This window comes from Natrix helvetica, assembly GCF_964273705.1.
Source record: "Natrix helvetica genome assembly, chromosome: 1".
Classification (NCBI taxonomy): Eukaryota; Metazoa; Chordata; class Lepidosauria; order Squamata; family Natricidae; genus Natrix; species Natrix helvetica.
In genome coordinates this window covers 376,566,074-376,581,975 of record NC_138548.1, presented here as the reverse complement: position 1 = coordinate 376,581,975, position 15,902 = coordinate 376,566,074, and the positions used below count along the sequence as shown (strand labels likewise).

Here is a 15,902-nt window from a genome sequence, read left to right as displayed (position 1 = left end):
CTATGTAAGGGTTAAAGAAAGAGGTTGTGCTATTTCCTAGACTGGCAAGATTCTGGGCAAGGAGCTAAAGAGTTGCCATAACTGATCCAATGATGTTCTTTTTTGAGGCTGGAAGCCGCTAGGTGCACAAGGCGCCACCTGGCGGCTGTTTCCTGAAGGATTTGAATATTCTGAGCAAAAATATATCTAGAATCAGAGGAGCATATGGCTGTAAGGGACCTCCGAGGTCTTCTAGTCCAACCCCTGCCCAGAACAGGAGACCTTATTGCATGAGGGACAAATGGCTGTTCTATCTTTTTTTTAAGACCTCCAGTGATGGAGCACTCAGAACTTCAGAAACCAATCTGTTCCATTGATCAAGTGTTCTCACTGCCCCGGAAATTTCTCCTTACTTCCAGATTGGATCTCTCTTTAACGAGCTTCCACCTATTGCTTCTTATCCTGCCCTCAGGTGCTTTGGAGAATGGAGAGTAAGTTTCTATACTTGAAACCAAGCAAACAAAAGTGAGAAGGAAAAGATCTTTAAGCAAGTCACCTATTTCAAATGCTTTGATTGATTGGTTGGTTAGATGCCATCAAGTTGTTGTGGATTCTTAGCAGCCCACATAGATTTTCTCCATGTCATATCAAGGGAGGGAGGGAGGGGGAGGAAGGGAAGGAGAGAGAGAGAGAGCGCACAAGGGACTCCACAGTTCAATCCTGAACTACAAATATTCTCTTCTATAGAAGGGTGGATGGCAAGATGATAGAAAGATACGGGTAGATTGTTAGATAATTGTTCTAACTACAGTTGTTTCCACCAAGGTCCTCTGTTCCGGTGGGAACAGAGGTTTAATCCTATTGGCCGAAGGGTCTGACAGCTCCCTATAAAAGGGCTGCTGTCAGACTCAACCTTCGCTGGATTGTTCTCACTTGTTATACTTAGTAAAGAGCTGTTGTTACCGTTAAGCCTGTGTGTGCCTATCCATTACCCAATCTAACAAAGATAGAAAAGGATGAATAGATATAGATAAGGATAGATAGATGAAAGATAGATAGATAATAGACAAATAGATGATAGATAGATAGATAGATAGATAGATAGATAGATAGATAGATAGATAGATAGATAGATAGATAGATAGATGATAGATAGATAGATAGATAGATAGATGATAGATAGATGATAGATGATAGATAGATAGATAGATAGATAGATAGATAGATAGATAGATAGATAGATAGATAGATAGATAGATAGATAGATGATAGATAGATAGATAGATAGATAGATAGATATGATAGAGAGAGAGTGAGATAGGATAGAGAGAGAGATGATAGAGAGATAATAGAGAGAATAGAGAGATGGAGAGATGGAGAAACAGAGAGAGATAGGAGAGAGAGATGATAAGAGAGATGGATAGATAGAGAGAGGGAGGGAGAGAGATGATAGAGATGATAGAGGGAGATGATAGAGGGAGATGACAGATGATAGATGATAGGCAGGCAGGCAGGCAGAGATGATAGGTAGATGAGAGGGAGGGAGGGAGGGAGGGAGGGAGAGAGAGGGAGAGAGATAATAGACAGACAGTCATTTCAGTATATAATCAACTCACATTTGTCCTCTCATCACGGAAAGGAAAAATATTGGGAATAGGTGAAAGTTTGCTATCTCTGCAGACAATGCTTGAGTTAAGCCAAAAGTAACGATATTTTATCTAAGAATAGTGCTGACCAGGGTTCCTGCTCCTTTTTTTTCCCACCCCCTCTTTTTTCCTCCTAGTAAAGTAGATCTCTTCCTCAGAAACATTTTTCCCTGTAAATCTGGTTCTTCCCTAATAATTGTTACTGTATCCACTCTGAAAACCATAATTAGTTAATTAGTGGCCTCTGGCACCGGCCTGCTGCTGCTCCCTGAAATCCGTAAGATCCCTGCCTTGACTTTAATAAATTAACAGTTGGCATGCAGTTCACAGCCCCAAGCACTATTCAAAGCCTCTCAATGTGAATTCCCTCCGGGGGCGTGTCTATTGACTTCCTTGTACTCTCTGCCTCCCCAAGGACTGTAAATACAAACTTTAATTTCCTTCCTTGTTAATCTTTCAAAAGGGCTGTGGAGTGGGGGGGGGGGGTCTGTAAGATTTACCCCTTGAACTGATTTCCTTGTGAGTCCAATTCTGGAGATCATTCTCCACACAAGGGTGCTGGGATGGGAGGAAGGAGACACACACACACACACACACACACACACACCATGAGGCAATAAATAACCTTAAAAGTTTATTGCTGTCCTGGAATCTCGCTTGGAGTTCTTGTTCATTGAAATCTGTCCCGCAATTTCTACGTTAAGCATCAGCAACACAAGTGAGTTACAGAATTACAGAATAACTGTGTTGGAAGGGACCTTGGACGTCTTCTAGTGCAACCACCTGCTTAAGCTGGAGACCCTATACCAGGGGTGTCAAACACAGGTCACATGACATATCGGGATGTTTTTTTCTCCTTCGCTCAAACGGAGGTGGTGTGTGTGTGCATGGCCAGCAAGTGATACATCCAGCCCATGGGCAGTGAGTTTCACACCCTTGCCCTATGCCATTTCAGACAAATAGCTGTCCAATCTCTTCTTGAAAGTTTCCAAGTGATTAGGCACCTGCAACTTCTGGAGGCAACTTGTTCCATTGATTAATGGTTCTAATTGTCAGGTAATTTCTCCTTAGTTCTAAGTTGCTTCCCTCCTTAATTAGTTTCCATCCATTGTTCCTTGTCTGGCCTTTGGGTGCTTTGGAAAATAGGCTGTCCCCCTCTTCTCTGTGACGGCCCCTCAAACATTGGAACACTGCTATCATGTCACCCTAATCCTTCTCGCGTATGTCTTTGTATATATGTATGTTTATGTGTTTGTACACATGTGTTATGTTTTATATGTTTCTAGTGTACGCCGCCCCGAGTCCTGCTTGGAAAGGGAGCGGCTAATAAATTCAACATTATTATTATTATTATTATTATTATTCTCTAGAATGGAATAGAATAGGGATAGGGATAGGACAGAATAGAATAAACCGTTGGATGGGACGTTAGAGGTCTTCTTGTCCAACCTCCTGCTCAGGCAGGCACTGCAACGTTTCAGATCAATGGTTGTCCAATCTCTTCTTTAAAACTTCCAGTATTGGAGCATTCCCAACTTCTGGAGGCACGTTGTTCCACTGGTTAATTGTTCTGGCAGTAAATTTCTCCCTAGTTCTAAGTTGCTTCTCTCCTTGTTTAATTTCCATCCATTGCTTCTTGTCCTGCCCTCAGGTGCTTTGGAGAATAGCTTGACTCACTCTTCTTTGTGGCAACCCCTGAGATATTGGAACACTGCTATCATGTCACTCCTAGTCCTTCTCTTCAGACTAGCCATTTGTTGTGACCCAGTTGTAAGAATCTCTCTCCCCCATTTCTACTCCCACCCCCATCCCAGGCATCGCTTCTCCCTCTTGCAGTGGCTATCCCCCCTCCCCTCTCCCCAAAAAAGGAAGCTCCCAGCCATGGAGGAGCATCACAGATATGTAGGGTCAAAAAAGTATTGTTGGCTCTTTCACCTCCTCCTCCTCTTCCTCCTCCTCCTCCTCATCCTCCTCCTCATCCTCCTCATCATCATCATCATGCAATGGGGTGACCGGCAGCCTCTGCCTTCTTCGCCATAACTCCGAGCCCTCCCTCGGTCGTTAAGCGGATCCCGCTTTCTTTCTTTTGCAAGTGCGATTCCTCCCGGAGGATTCCCTCGCGCTCTCCTACTTCTGGCGTCCCAAGAGCAGCGGCGGGAGTGGAGGCGCCCGGAGGAACTTCCCTCGGGCTCAGAATTCCGCCGAGGGGACTCCCCCCTCCCCACGCCGCTGCAGACCTGGAAAGAGTTAAAAGTATGGAGAAGGAATTCCTAGAACGGAAGGAAAGAAGGTCCTCCCGCAATCAGGGCGTCTTTCGGATCGGGACGGCCGTTCCGGCTGCTGTCGCCGCCTTAGTGCTTCTGCGGAGACCCGGCGGGCGTCCGATCTGGGCGGAGATCGATTCGGGGATCCCCGGGAGAAGCACAGGGAGGCACCCTGGGATGATTCTCCGCCTTCGGAGCTACTCCAGCCACCGCCTCCGGGGATTGGACTAGAAACCTCCAAGGTCCCTTCCAGCTCTGTTTTGGGTGGTTGGTTGGTTGGTTGGTTGGTTGGTTGGTTGGTTGGTTGGTTGGTTGGTTGGTTGGTTGGTTGGTTGGTTGGTTGGTTGGTTGGTTGGTTGGTGGTAGGTTGGTTGGTGGTAGGTTGGTTGGTTGGTTGATAGTTTGGTGGGTGGGTGGGTTGATTGATTGATGGGTTGGTTGGAGGATTGTTTGTTTGATTGATTGGTTGGTTGATTGGTTGGTTGATGGGTTGATTGATTAATGACTTGGTTGGAGGGTTGGTTGACTGATTGATTGATTGATTGATTGATGGGTTGGTTGGTTGATGGGTTGGTTGGTTGATGGGTTGATTGGTTGGTTGACTGGCTGATGGGTTGGTTGGTTTGCTGATGGGTTGATGGGCTGGTTGGAGGGTTGATTGATTGATTGATTGATTGATTGATTGATTGATTGATTGATTGATTGATTGATTGATGGGTTGGTTGGTTGGTTGATGGGTTGACTGGCTGATGGGTTGATTGGTTGATGGGCTGACTGGCTGATGGGTTGATTGGTTGGTGGGTGGGTGGGTTGATTGATGGGTTGGTTGATGGGTTGATGGGTTGACTGGCTGATGGGTTGATTGGTTGATGGGCTGACTGGCTGATGGGTTGATTGGTGGGTGGGTGGGTTGATTGATGGGTTGGTTGGAGGGTTGGTTGACTGATTGATTAATGGGTTGGGGTTTTCTTTTGTTTGTTTTTTTATTGGATTTATATGCCGCCCTTCTCCCAAAGAACTCAGGGCAGCGTACAACATTAAAAAACACACATCCTGAAAGTTAAAAAGAAATTAAATACATATCCAAAAAAACCAAACCGAAGTTATAGGACAATACATTTAAAAAATGAGTTAAAATTAACAGGCCAGGCCGGTTGACTGGCTGATGGGTTGGTTGGTTGGTTGTTGGGTTGGTTGGTTGATTGATTGATTGATTGATTGATTGATTGATTGATTGATTGGGGCACTCAGGGTTCCCCAGCTTTTCCTCCTACTTCTCCAAGTGCTGATGGAGCTCTGCAGGACTGGACTGTTTTGCTTCTCAAGGATAAAATACATGTTAGCTTTTGCACATAAAAAGGATGCTGAGTGAAATCATGCAAGGCCTTCTCCAGATCACCATGGATGCACCCCTGCAACCACGGTTTGAGTCCATTACATACAGGTAGTCCTCAGCTTATGACCACCATCGAGCCCAAAATTTCTATTATTACGTGAGATATTTGTTAAGCGAGCTTTGCCCCCTTTTTACAACCCTTTCTTGCTACTATTCTTTAGTGAATAGTTGATAAGTGAGTAACCCAGCTGTTAAATGAATGGCTTCCCCGTTGACTTCGGTTATCAGAAAGTCTCAGAAGGGGACCTGGGATACAGCAACGGTCATAAGTAGAAACCAGTTCCCAACATTCTGAATTTTGATCACATGATCATGGAGATGCTACAAAGGTTGCTGTGAAAATTGGCTACGAGTCTCTTTTTCCAATGCCGTGAATGGTCACTGAATGAATTGTTGTAAGTCGAGGACTATCTGTATGCCCTCCAAGTAACAAAAGGGGCCAAAGTGGAGAGCGAGGGGAACTTTTATCGTTACAGTATTTTTCGGAGTATAAGAAGTACGGGAGTATAAGATGGGAATTTGGGGGGGGAAAGGGCATGCGTAGCCTTTAGGAGGCTTGTAGAGTGCTCCTGGGAGCTTTGGGGGGGGTGAGCAAATATGGCCCATTGTTTTGTCAAAAAAAGAGCATGCATAGCCTTTAGAAGGCTTATAGAATGCTCCTGGGGGTTGTGGGAGGCAAAAAAGAGCAAAAACGGCCCATTTTTTGCTCATTTTTGCCTTGCCCAGCTCCCAGAAGCACTCTGAAAGCCTCCTAAAGGCTATGCACAGCCATTTTTGCAAAGTGGGCAGGGTTTCTGGAGGCCAAAAATGCTATATTCCGTGTATAAGACGCACCCAGATTTTCACTCTCTTTTTTGAGGGAAAAAGGTATATAGTCTGAAAAATACGGTAGTTTGCCCAGAGTGGGAATTAATCCCTGGTGATTTTCTCCGAAGCTTCCTTGAAGAAATGTCCATCATGGAGCAACAGAACTTAGCAAACTGTCAAGTAGGACATCTCAACACCATTCAGGTTGGAAGCAGCAGGGAATTCTCAGGAAGTGGAGTTCAGAAATGCCCAGGTAGGCTCAGCACAGAGCTACAGCAACGCTTCCAAGAGCGCTTCCTTCAACGTTTCTGCAACCAGATCTGTACTCTGGATCTTCAGGAACAGAACCTGGAGCAATGCACCAAGAAGTCGATCCAAGGCGTGGAGATCCCGGAGCCATCCCTAGTAGGCTTTCCATCACAGCTGCAGAGTTGGGTGAGTGAACGTGGCCGGGAGATCAGGGAAACATTTCAATCTAGGCATCCCGTACAGGTAGTCCTCGACTTAACAACCACAATTGAGCCCAAAACTTATGTTGCTAACTGAGTTTTACCCCATTTTACAACTTTTCTTGTCACGTTTGTTAATTGAACCACTGCAGTTGTTAAATCAGTAACCGTTGTTAAGTGAATCCTGTCTCCCCTTGGACTTTCCTTGTCAAGGGGTCAGATAAAGGGATCACATGACCCCTTATCTTATCTATCTACTTATCGTCTGTCTGTCTGTCTGTCTGTCTGTCTATCAATCTCTATATCATCTATCTATCTATCTATCTATCTATCTATCTATCTATCCATTTATCATTTATCATGTATCAATCTTCTATCTACTTATCATCTGTCTATATCTATCTATCTATCATCTATCAATCTCTATATCATCTATCTATATCTATCTATTTATCTGTCTCTATCATCTATCTCTATATCATCTATCTGTCTATCTATATCTACTTATCATCTGTCTATATCTATCTGTCTGTCTATCACCTATCAATCTCTGTATCTATCTCTATCCATTTATCATCTATCATCTATCTATCTGTCTATCTATCCATTTATCATCTATTATCTATCTATCTTACCTATCTACTGGTACCTATCATCCATCTATCCTATCCATCTGCCTCTCATCTCTATAACATATCTCTATCTGTCTATCTATTAAATTTAAATGGCTGCCAATCTCACAAGAAGCGACTCTGTATCATTAATTTGCTAATTTTTTATTCACAACTTTCTTTCTTTTTAAGGAAAAGGACGGAGTTACTGACCCAGAGTTTTGTGGAGCACACAAAGATTCAAAGGATGATAGGCTGAAGTTCTTGCAGGAAGTAAAAGGACCCACTGTTTCATTAAGTAAGGAACTACAAGGCATGTTTAAATAGGGTTTTAATGAAGCGGGAAAGACTCCAGGCTCCCGTGTTATTAACATAAACCGGGATGCTTAACACCTCCAACATTTTATACATGAGACTCAGCCCTGTCACTCATGGCTCAATGGCACTGGTGAGTTTAAAAATTTTTTAGAACCTCTTCTGTAGGTGTGGCCTGCTTTGTGGGAGTGACTTGCTGGCCATGTGACCAGGTGCGAGTACCTTGCCGGCCATGTGACCAGGTGGGAGTGGCTTGGCAGTCATGTGACTGGGTGGGCATGGCCAACTTGTAAAATGTGGTGAAACTCACTTAACAACGCTCTTGCTTAGCAACCAAAATGTTGGCTCAGGAACTCTGGCATTTGAAGCACGCTAGTCTTAAACCTGTCAAGTTAGCTTCCACCCCTAATCCTTTAGAAAAAAAACCCCAGGGCTGTTCAAACTTGGCAGCTTTAAGACTTGTGGACTTCAACTCCCAGAATTCCTCCTCTAGTCATGTTGGCTCAGGAACTCTGGCATTGAAGCATGCAAGTCTTAAAGCTGTCAAGTTACAAGACCCTTGCACCCCTATCCCTTTAGAAAAACACCCCAGGTGTGTTCAAACTTGACAGCTTTAAGACTTATGGACTTCAAGTCCCAGAATTCCTCCTCCAGTCATGTTGGCTCAGGAACTCTGGCATTGAAGTTCACAAGTCTTAAAGCTGTCAAGTTACAAGAACCTTGCACCCCTGACCCTTTAAAAAAAAACAGGGGTGTTCAAACTTGGCAGCTTTAAGACTTGTGGACTTCAACTCCCAGAATTCCTCCACTCGCTCTTCATCTGGATGATGTGCAGACGGGCAGGGGAGCTGGAACCGGTTCTAAACGGCCCTGTAGATTTGTGGAACCTCTTCTATAGAAGAGGTTAGAACTGGGAGGAACCCACCCCTGCTCAATGGGGAAAGAGGAGCTTAGGAGGCAGATACAGATAGTCTTCGACTTATGGCCACAGTTGAGCCCAATTTTTTGTTTACTAAGCAAGATATTTGTTAGGTGAATTATGCTACGACACTTCAAGCGTCATAAATATGAACCCTTTGCCCAGTATCCAAATTGCGATCCCATGACCGTGGGGATGCTTCAGCCGTCATAAGTGAGAAAAAGTCATCGCTCACTTTTGTCAGTGCCGCACTAACTTCAAACGGTCACTAAACGAATTGTTAAGGGCTACCTGCAGTTATTTCTTTAAAAAAAATTTTTTTGATATAAATGAGGAAATAAATGGCCTGTTGCTCCAGCACGCTAGGAAACGGGCATTGTCTGAAGTGAATGATCTTGACACCCACTTTCTCCCACAGAAGATGGAGTCATTTGGGAAAAACAGCTTCAGCCGCCTGAGATTGAAGATGGAGGGGAAATGGCTGCTGTGCATTGGGATCAGGTAAGGCAAGGGTCCCAAACCTGTGGGCCATGGCCTAATTGCTACCAGGCTGCATGAGTGTCTGGCCGGTGTGCGTGAATTTGCACATGCATTGCCCCATTTGTGCACACATAGCTGTGAACACCTATAGTACCATTTTAGACAAATGCAATCACTTCTTAAAAACTTCCAGTGTTGGGGCATTCACAACTTCTGGAGGCAAGCTGTTCCACTGATTAATTGTTCTCACTGTTTCTCCTTAGTTCTAGGTTGATTCTCTCCTTGATTAGTTTCCACCCATTGCTTCTTGTTCTACCCTCAGGTGCTTTGGAGAATAGTTTGACTCCCTCTTCTTTGTGGCAACCCCTGAGATACTGGAACACTGCTATCATGTCTCCCCTAGTCCTTCTTTCTCTTAAGCTAGACATACCCAGTTCCTGCAACCGTTCGTCATACATTTTAGCCGCCAGCCCCCTAATCCTCTTTCTCTTTGCTTTTGCCAAAACTTAGTGCTACCAAACCTCTGATGGTAATATAAATGCAATAAATAAATAAAATTGGTCACTCTGGGTAAGACCCACCATGCTTCGTATGCAGAGAAACCTCTAAGTCAGTGGCCTCTAACCTTTTGGACACCAAGGGATAGTTCCATGGAGAGAGATTTTTCCACATGCCCAGTTTCTGACATGCTACGGACTGGTGCCGGTCTATGGACTGAGGGGTTGGGGATCCCTGTTCTAAGTGATCTGTGAGCAAGGAAGGTTTTTCTCCTTTTTTTAGAGGCTGTTCACCTTGGAGGATGTGACTGTGCATTTCACCGAGGAAGAATGGGCACTGCTGGATCCTGCCCAGAAAGCTTTGCACAGAGAAATCATAGAGGAGATCAAAAGGATTTTGGCATCTCTTGGTAAGCCTCTTTCTTTCCTAGGAATCAATGCCCACAACTGTTGTAGGATTTTTAAAATACATTCGCAGATTTTCAAGTCCTCACGTCCATTTCGTTGCATCTGTTGAAGTTTTTCAGTGTTTCTGAGGCAGAAAGAGTAGCCGAAGATGCATTCCCCAACCCCAATATCATCCTTAGGTAGTGTCCTGACCTAAGCTTCCCCAGCAGCACGAAGCCAAGTCCTTGTCCCTATAAATCTCTTTTATTTAATTTACAGTGAATTCCTCTCCAGCAAAGTCCCGGCCCCACAGTCTTTCAAGAGAGTTCACAATTACCGACCTTTATCAGGCTTGGAGAGTAGCCAGGCCGATATCTTTCAGACACTGCAATACTTAGCAAGAATGAAGGAATGAACCAATTGTCTCCTGCAGTTAGTTCATTCCTGCATTCCCCTCCCCTTTTGCTCCTCTTTTATTCCCTATGGGAGGGGCCATTCACCATCCTCCCAAGTCAACCCTTGTTCCTTAGCTGTTCCCTTCATCTGGCAACTGCATATGCGCACACTGGGAACAGGCTCCAGTTGTTCGTCTGCCTCACTAATGTCTGACTCTGAAGGCAGCTGATAACTGTCAGACTGGCCCCATCTCTGCCTCTGATGCAGAGCACTCGTCAGAGCCTTCCCCAGACTCCAGGACTGGCCCATGTTCCTCCCCAACCTCCTCACTGTCCGAATTCGCTGCCAGCTCTGCTGGCGGGTCACAGCAGGTAGCCTTCCACTGTTTTCACCCTTACCTTTTAGCAATAGACTTATAGACTGCTTCCCAGTGCTTTACATCCCTCTCTAAGCAGTTTACAGAGTCAGCCTCTTGCCCCCAACAATCTGGGTCCTGATTTCACCACCCTTGGAAGGATGGAAGGCTGAGGCAACCTTGAGCCGGTCACAATCATACTCCTGTCAGTGAGCAGAGTTAGCCTGCAATTCCACTTCCTAACCACTGTGCCACCATGGCTCTTTTTCATTGCGTATACCAAAATGTTTTTAGAAATAATATCACACATCCAGGTCAGTTTGGAAAAAGTGATAGCTCGGGGATGTTCTATATCAGGTCCCCAACCTGTGGGCAGTGGCCTATTCGCAACCGGGCCGCATGAGTGGCTGGCTGAAGCATTTCAGGGGCTCATTACCTCACTCGCACGAGCGTCACAGGTGCTTGGGACTCCACTCACGTGGGCCACACATACATCTGCCCCTCCCACAAAATCCGGAAAGGTTCTATATTGACCAAGCGGTTGGAATAGATGCCTTCTAATGTTGCTTCCAATTCTCTTATTCTATCTGCACTCCTAAGGCGTTTATATAGGTAATCCGTGAGTTATGGTCCCAAATCAGCCCAGAATTCCCATCGCTAAGTGAAGGGGTCATTGAGTAATTTCCACCTGATTTTATGAGCTTTTTACCACAGTTGTTAAGTGTAGCTGTCAACGTTCTAAATACCACGTATGAAATCAATCAGAGACCAAGGCAGAATAATCCTTAAAGTTCCAATTTACTCATACAGGCAAGTTAGCACGTCTATGGAATTCCAACTCTAATGTTCTTCCTGGAATTCCACCCAGTTGAAAGTTCATGATCTATCCCCACACCCCCAAATCCATCACATGTTCCAATCATCATCTTCCACGCTGGCATCTACACCCCTCTGCTTCCGGTCAGGGGTCGAGGTGCGGAGACAAAAGATGACCTTGAGCTTCTATAAAAGAATGACAACAATACATTCCACAATCCTACTCCTTTCTATTCCCCCCTCTCAACTACTACACTACTAAAACAGCATAGGAAATTATAAGAAAGTGTGGCAGGCAAAAGATCCTAAAAGAAACATAACTACAGGCCTGACAGTAGCTGGCTTCTAACATTGCTTGTTGGAAGCTGGCTGGGAAGGACACATGACCCTGGCATACAGCAACTGTCATAAAGTACATGTTTGTTGCCAAATACTTGAATTTTGATCCTGTGACTGCAGGGATGCTGCAGTGAGCCTAAGTGACAGGACTACCTCTATGAGCATATCCTATTGTTCTAGTCTAGTTCAGGTGTCCCATCTCCCTCTGGCCAATACAGTGGAGGAAGGGTGGATTTTGCAGATGCTGCTTACAATCAACATTACCTTGCAGTTAAAAATGGAGCAATTGTATGCATTTGAGCCAAATGTCAAAAGCCACGATGGCATAGTGGTTAGAATGTAGTATTGCAGGCTTATTCTGCCAACTGCCAGCAGTTTGATCCTGGCTGGCTCAAGGTTGACTCAGTCCGCCATCCTTCTGCGGTCGGTAAAATGAGGACCCAGATTGTTGGGGGCAAGAGGCTCTGTAAGCTGCCTAGAGAGCGCTGTAAAGTACTGTGAAGCGGTATATAAGTCTAGGTTCTAGTGCTTCACATGGCATCTTGCCAGCCTGACATTTGCAACAGGGGAGAGGAAAGATTGGAACAGGGAGGGTTAAGGACAGAGGGGATTAGGAGTGAAGCTCTGCTGGCCCAATCCAACACAAGGTCAAAAAAATGCAGAGATGGAGAAGGTGTAAACACAGGGCCCATCTCCTAAACAACCTGAGAACTTCTAATTGGACATTGACTGATAACAGAGCAGCCAGAGAAAAAGAGGAACAATTACATCTTTTTCGCACCAAGCCAACAGATTTTGCCGTTCTACAATTGTAATCACTTTGTGCTTCATAAAGTATATTCTACTTTAATAATGAGCCAGGAGTCCTTTTTTTGGCTAATTAACTTCAGTGGGATGGAGGACAATTGCTATTTGTGCAGAAGTGTTTTTAGTTCCTCTTATTACTGCAGTTTCTTGCATAAAATAGTGATTTGGGGCGGGGGAGTTTACAAATTTAGACCCAATTACCCATTTTTGGTCTTCATCTCTTAAGGTGACGAATGGAGAATCAGGGATAAAAGCAAACCAGGTACAAACCAAGGATTTCGCCTAGAAGGGAAGCCGTACAGATGCTCGGAGTGTGGAAAGGCCTTTGCGATGAAGACGAATCTTACCACGCACGAAACAACCCACACGGCCGACCGCCTGCATAAATGCCTGGAGTGCGGAAAGTGTTTCACCCAAAGCGCACAACTGAGCAGGCATCAAAACACCCACGCGGGGGAAAAACCGTACAAATGCCCGGATTGTGGGAAAAGCTTCGTTTGGAAGACAAATTTAGAGAGGCACCAGAGGACCCACACGGGGGAAAAGCCCTTTAAATGCTTGGAATGCGGGAAAAGGTTTGTGGAGAGTTCAGCCCTGATTACTCACCAAACGATTCATATGCAGGAGAAACCGTACAAGTGTTTGGAGTGCGGAAAGAGCTTCTCGTCGAATACCCACCTAAACGTGCATCAGAGAACGCACACAGGGGAGAAACCGTACACGTGTTTGGAGTGCGGAAAGAGCTTCAGCGAGAGCAGCAATCTCGCTTCCCATCGCAGGACGCATAGTGGGGAGAAACCCTCCAAATGTTTGGAATGCGAAAAGTGTTTCAGTTCAGAAAGACACCTCAAGGTCCATCAAAGAACCCATACAGGCAATAAACCCTACAAATGTTCAAAATGCGGAAAGAGTTTCCGCATGAGCAGTAACCTCGCCTCCCACCAGAGAATTCACACCGGCGAGAAACCCTACCGATGCGCAGAGTGCGGCAAATGTTTTACTCGCAGTTCTGATGTTGTCAAACACCGACAAATTCACATGGGGGAGAAGCCACATGAATGTCCCGCATGCGAAAAATGTTTCACTTGCCGTTCAGATCTCCTGAAGCACAAAAAAATTCACACCGGTGAGAAGCCTCATAAGTGCTCCGAGTGCGGGATAGGCTTCGCTCGCAGCTCGGACCTGATCAAGCATAAAAAAATCCACACGGGAGAGAAGCCCCATAAGTGTCTGGAATGCGGGAAGGGCTTCATCACGAGGACCAAACTGAGCCTGCACAAGCGAAACCACACAGGAGAGAGGCCGTTTCCATGCCAGGAGTGTGGCAAGTCTTTTATCCAAGTCGCCCAGCTGAACCGGCATAAAAAAACTCATACCGGAGAAAGGCCATATAAATGTTTGGAATGTGGCCAAAGCTTCACACAGAGTTCTTCTCTTACTACCCATCAGATCACGCACACCGGGGACAAACCGTACAAATGCTCAGCGTGTGAAAAGTGCTTCAGTTCGAGCACGCACTTACAGAGGCATGAAAGGACACACACAGGAGAAAAGCCGCATCAGTGCTCGGACTGTGGAAAGTGCTATAGTGAGCGGGCCGAACTAAGCCGACATCAGAGATCGCACAGCGGGAAGAAGCCATATCAATGTCTGGAATGTGGGAAAAGCTTCACGCAGAGTTCTTCTCTGATTACCCATCAGATCACGCACATAGGAGAGAAGCCCTATAAGTGTCTGGAATGCACGAAGTGTTTCAGTTCAAACACACACTTGCGCAGGCACCAACGGACCCATACGGGGGAGAGGCCCTACAAATGCGCAGAATGCGGAAAGTGCTTCACTTCCAACGCGCACCTCTGTCGCCACGAGCGAACCCACACCAGGGAGAGGCCGTTCAAATGCCCGAAGTGTGGGAAGAGTTTCAACGTCAGCAGCAACCTCGCCTCTCACCAGAGGATTCATACCGATGAGAGACGCTACAAATGCACGGAGTGTGGGAAGGGCTTCCTTCGCAGCTCTCACCTAATCATACACAAGAGGATTCACCGGGGAGAGAAGCCGTACAAGTGCGCGGAGTGCGGGAAGTGCTTCATTACGAAGATCAACCTCAGCACCCATGAAAAAAATCACACGGGGGAGAAATCATACAAATGCCTGGAGTGCGGGAAGTGTTTCAATTGGAACGCGCACCTCAGTACCCACCAGAGAACCCACACAGGGGAGAGGCCTTACGCTTGCTCTGTTTGCGGGAAAAGTTTCAGCGTGAGCAGCTCACTCGTGACCCATCAGAGAATTCACACCGGGGAGAAGCCGTACAAGTGCTTGGAATGTGGCAAGTGCTTCAGTTCAAACACACACCTTCGCAGACATGAAAGAACTCACCTCAAAGAGAGGCTGGCCAGTGCATGCTGATAAGTGGGGTGAGAGGATAAAGGATAATGTTCAGGAACCACTAAATTCTTACCAGGAATATAGAAAAGGCTCAACTCTCCAATTGCTGTTTTAAAACTGCATGTGGTGGTACTGCATAAAAAAGATCAAGTCTCTTTCAAATTAAGCTCAAAGCTGTAGTTTTCCCTGCAGTAAGGTATGGCTGTGAGAGCTGGACCATAAGGAAGACTGAGCGCCGAAGAATTGACGCTTTCGAATTGGGGTGTCGGAGAAGACACTTGGACTGCAAGGAGATCAAATGGGTCAATCTTGAAGGAAATCAACCTTGACTGTTCTTTGGAAGGACAGCTACTGAAGCCGGAGCTCAAATACGTTGGCCGCTAAATGAGAAGAGAGGACTTTCAAATGAGAACAGAGAAGAGTGGAAAAGTGACGTTAGGAAAGACTGAAGGCCAAAGGAGGAGAGGAGAGCAGAAGATGAGATCTTTCATAGTGTCAAAGGGAAAGAAATCAAAGAACAGAGAGCTCGGTGCTATAATGTTTTAGCAGATTATGGAATGATGATACAATATCTTTGTTTTAGGCCTTTGACAATGAGCCACACAATGTTATGATTTGCAAGCTCATTCAGCATCGCCTGGATAACAGACTTGGTAAGCTAGGTTGAAAATGATCTTGTATCTATCCTGTTCATCAACCTTCAAGATAGGCATCCTTCATAATCGATATATTAGTAAATCATTTGATGTGACTGTAAAACAGGAAATTCTAACTGTAGACTATTGCTAGAATGGTTTATAAACTGTGAATGGCATACTAGCTCTACTGTTGTGCATTATTTCAGCCCTGTTTTAAGTATATTGTCCAGTTGTTGGAAATGCATTTTAAACAGTGGATATAACAGAACAGAATAACAGAGTTGGAAAGGACCTTGGAGGTCTTCTAGTCCAACTAGTCCAAATACGAGAGGTCCTCTGGTGTTCTCTGAACTTGGTTGTTTTCTTGCAGATGTTTCATTATCCAAACAAGGTAACCTCATCAGTGCAAT

At 45.3% G+C, this 15,902-nt stretch overlaps 1 protein-coding gene across 2 annotated transcripts; it reads left to right on the top strand.

The window, feature by feature from the left end:
• The first annotated feature begins 4,828 nt into the window (after positions 1-4,828).
• LOC309383755 (uncharacterized protein) lies at positions 4,829-15,902 on the top strand. Of its 2 annotated transcripts, none has more exons than XM_081936596.1 (5): positions 4,829-6,527; positions 7,345-7,450; positions 8,808-8,887; positions 9,647-9,773; positions 12,690-15,902. In XM_081936596.1, the coding sequence occupies exons 1-5, from the start codon at positions 6,234-6,236 to the stop codon at positions 14,873-14,875; spliced, it is 2,793 nt and encodes a 930-aa protein (XP_081792722.1). In that variant the 5' UTR covers positions 4,829-6,233; the 3' UTR covers positions 14,876-15,902. The 2 variants fall into 2 exon arrangements, with proteins under 2 accessions (XP_081792722.1, XP_081792721.1); XM_081936595.1 differs by having other exon boundaries at positions 8,805-8,887.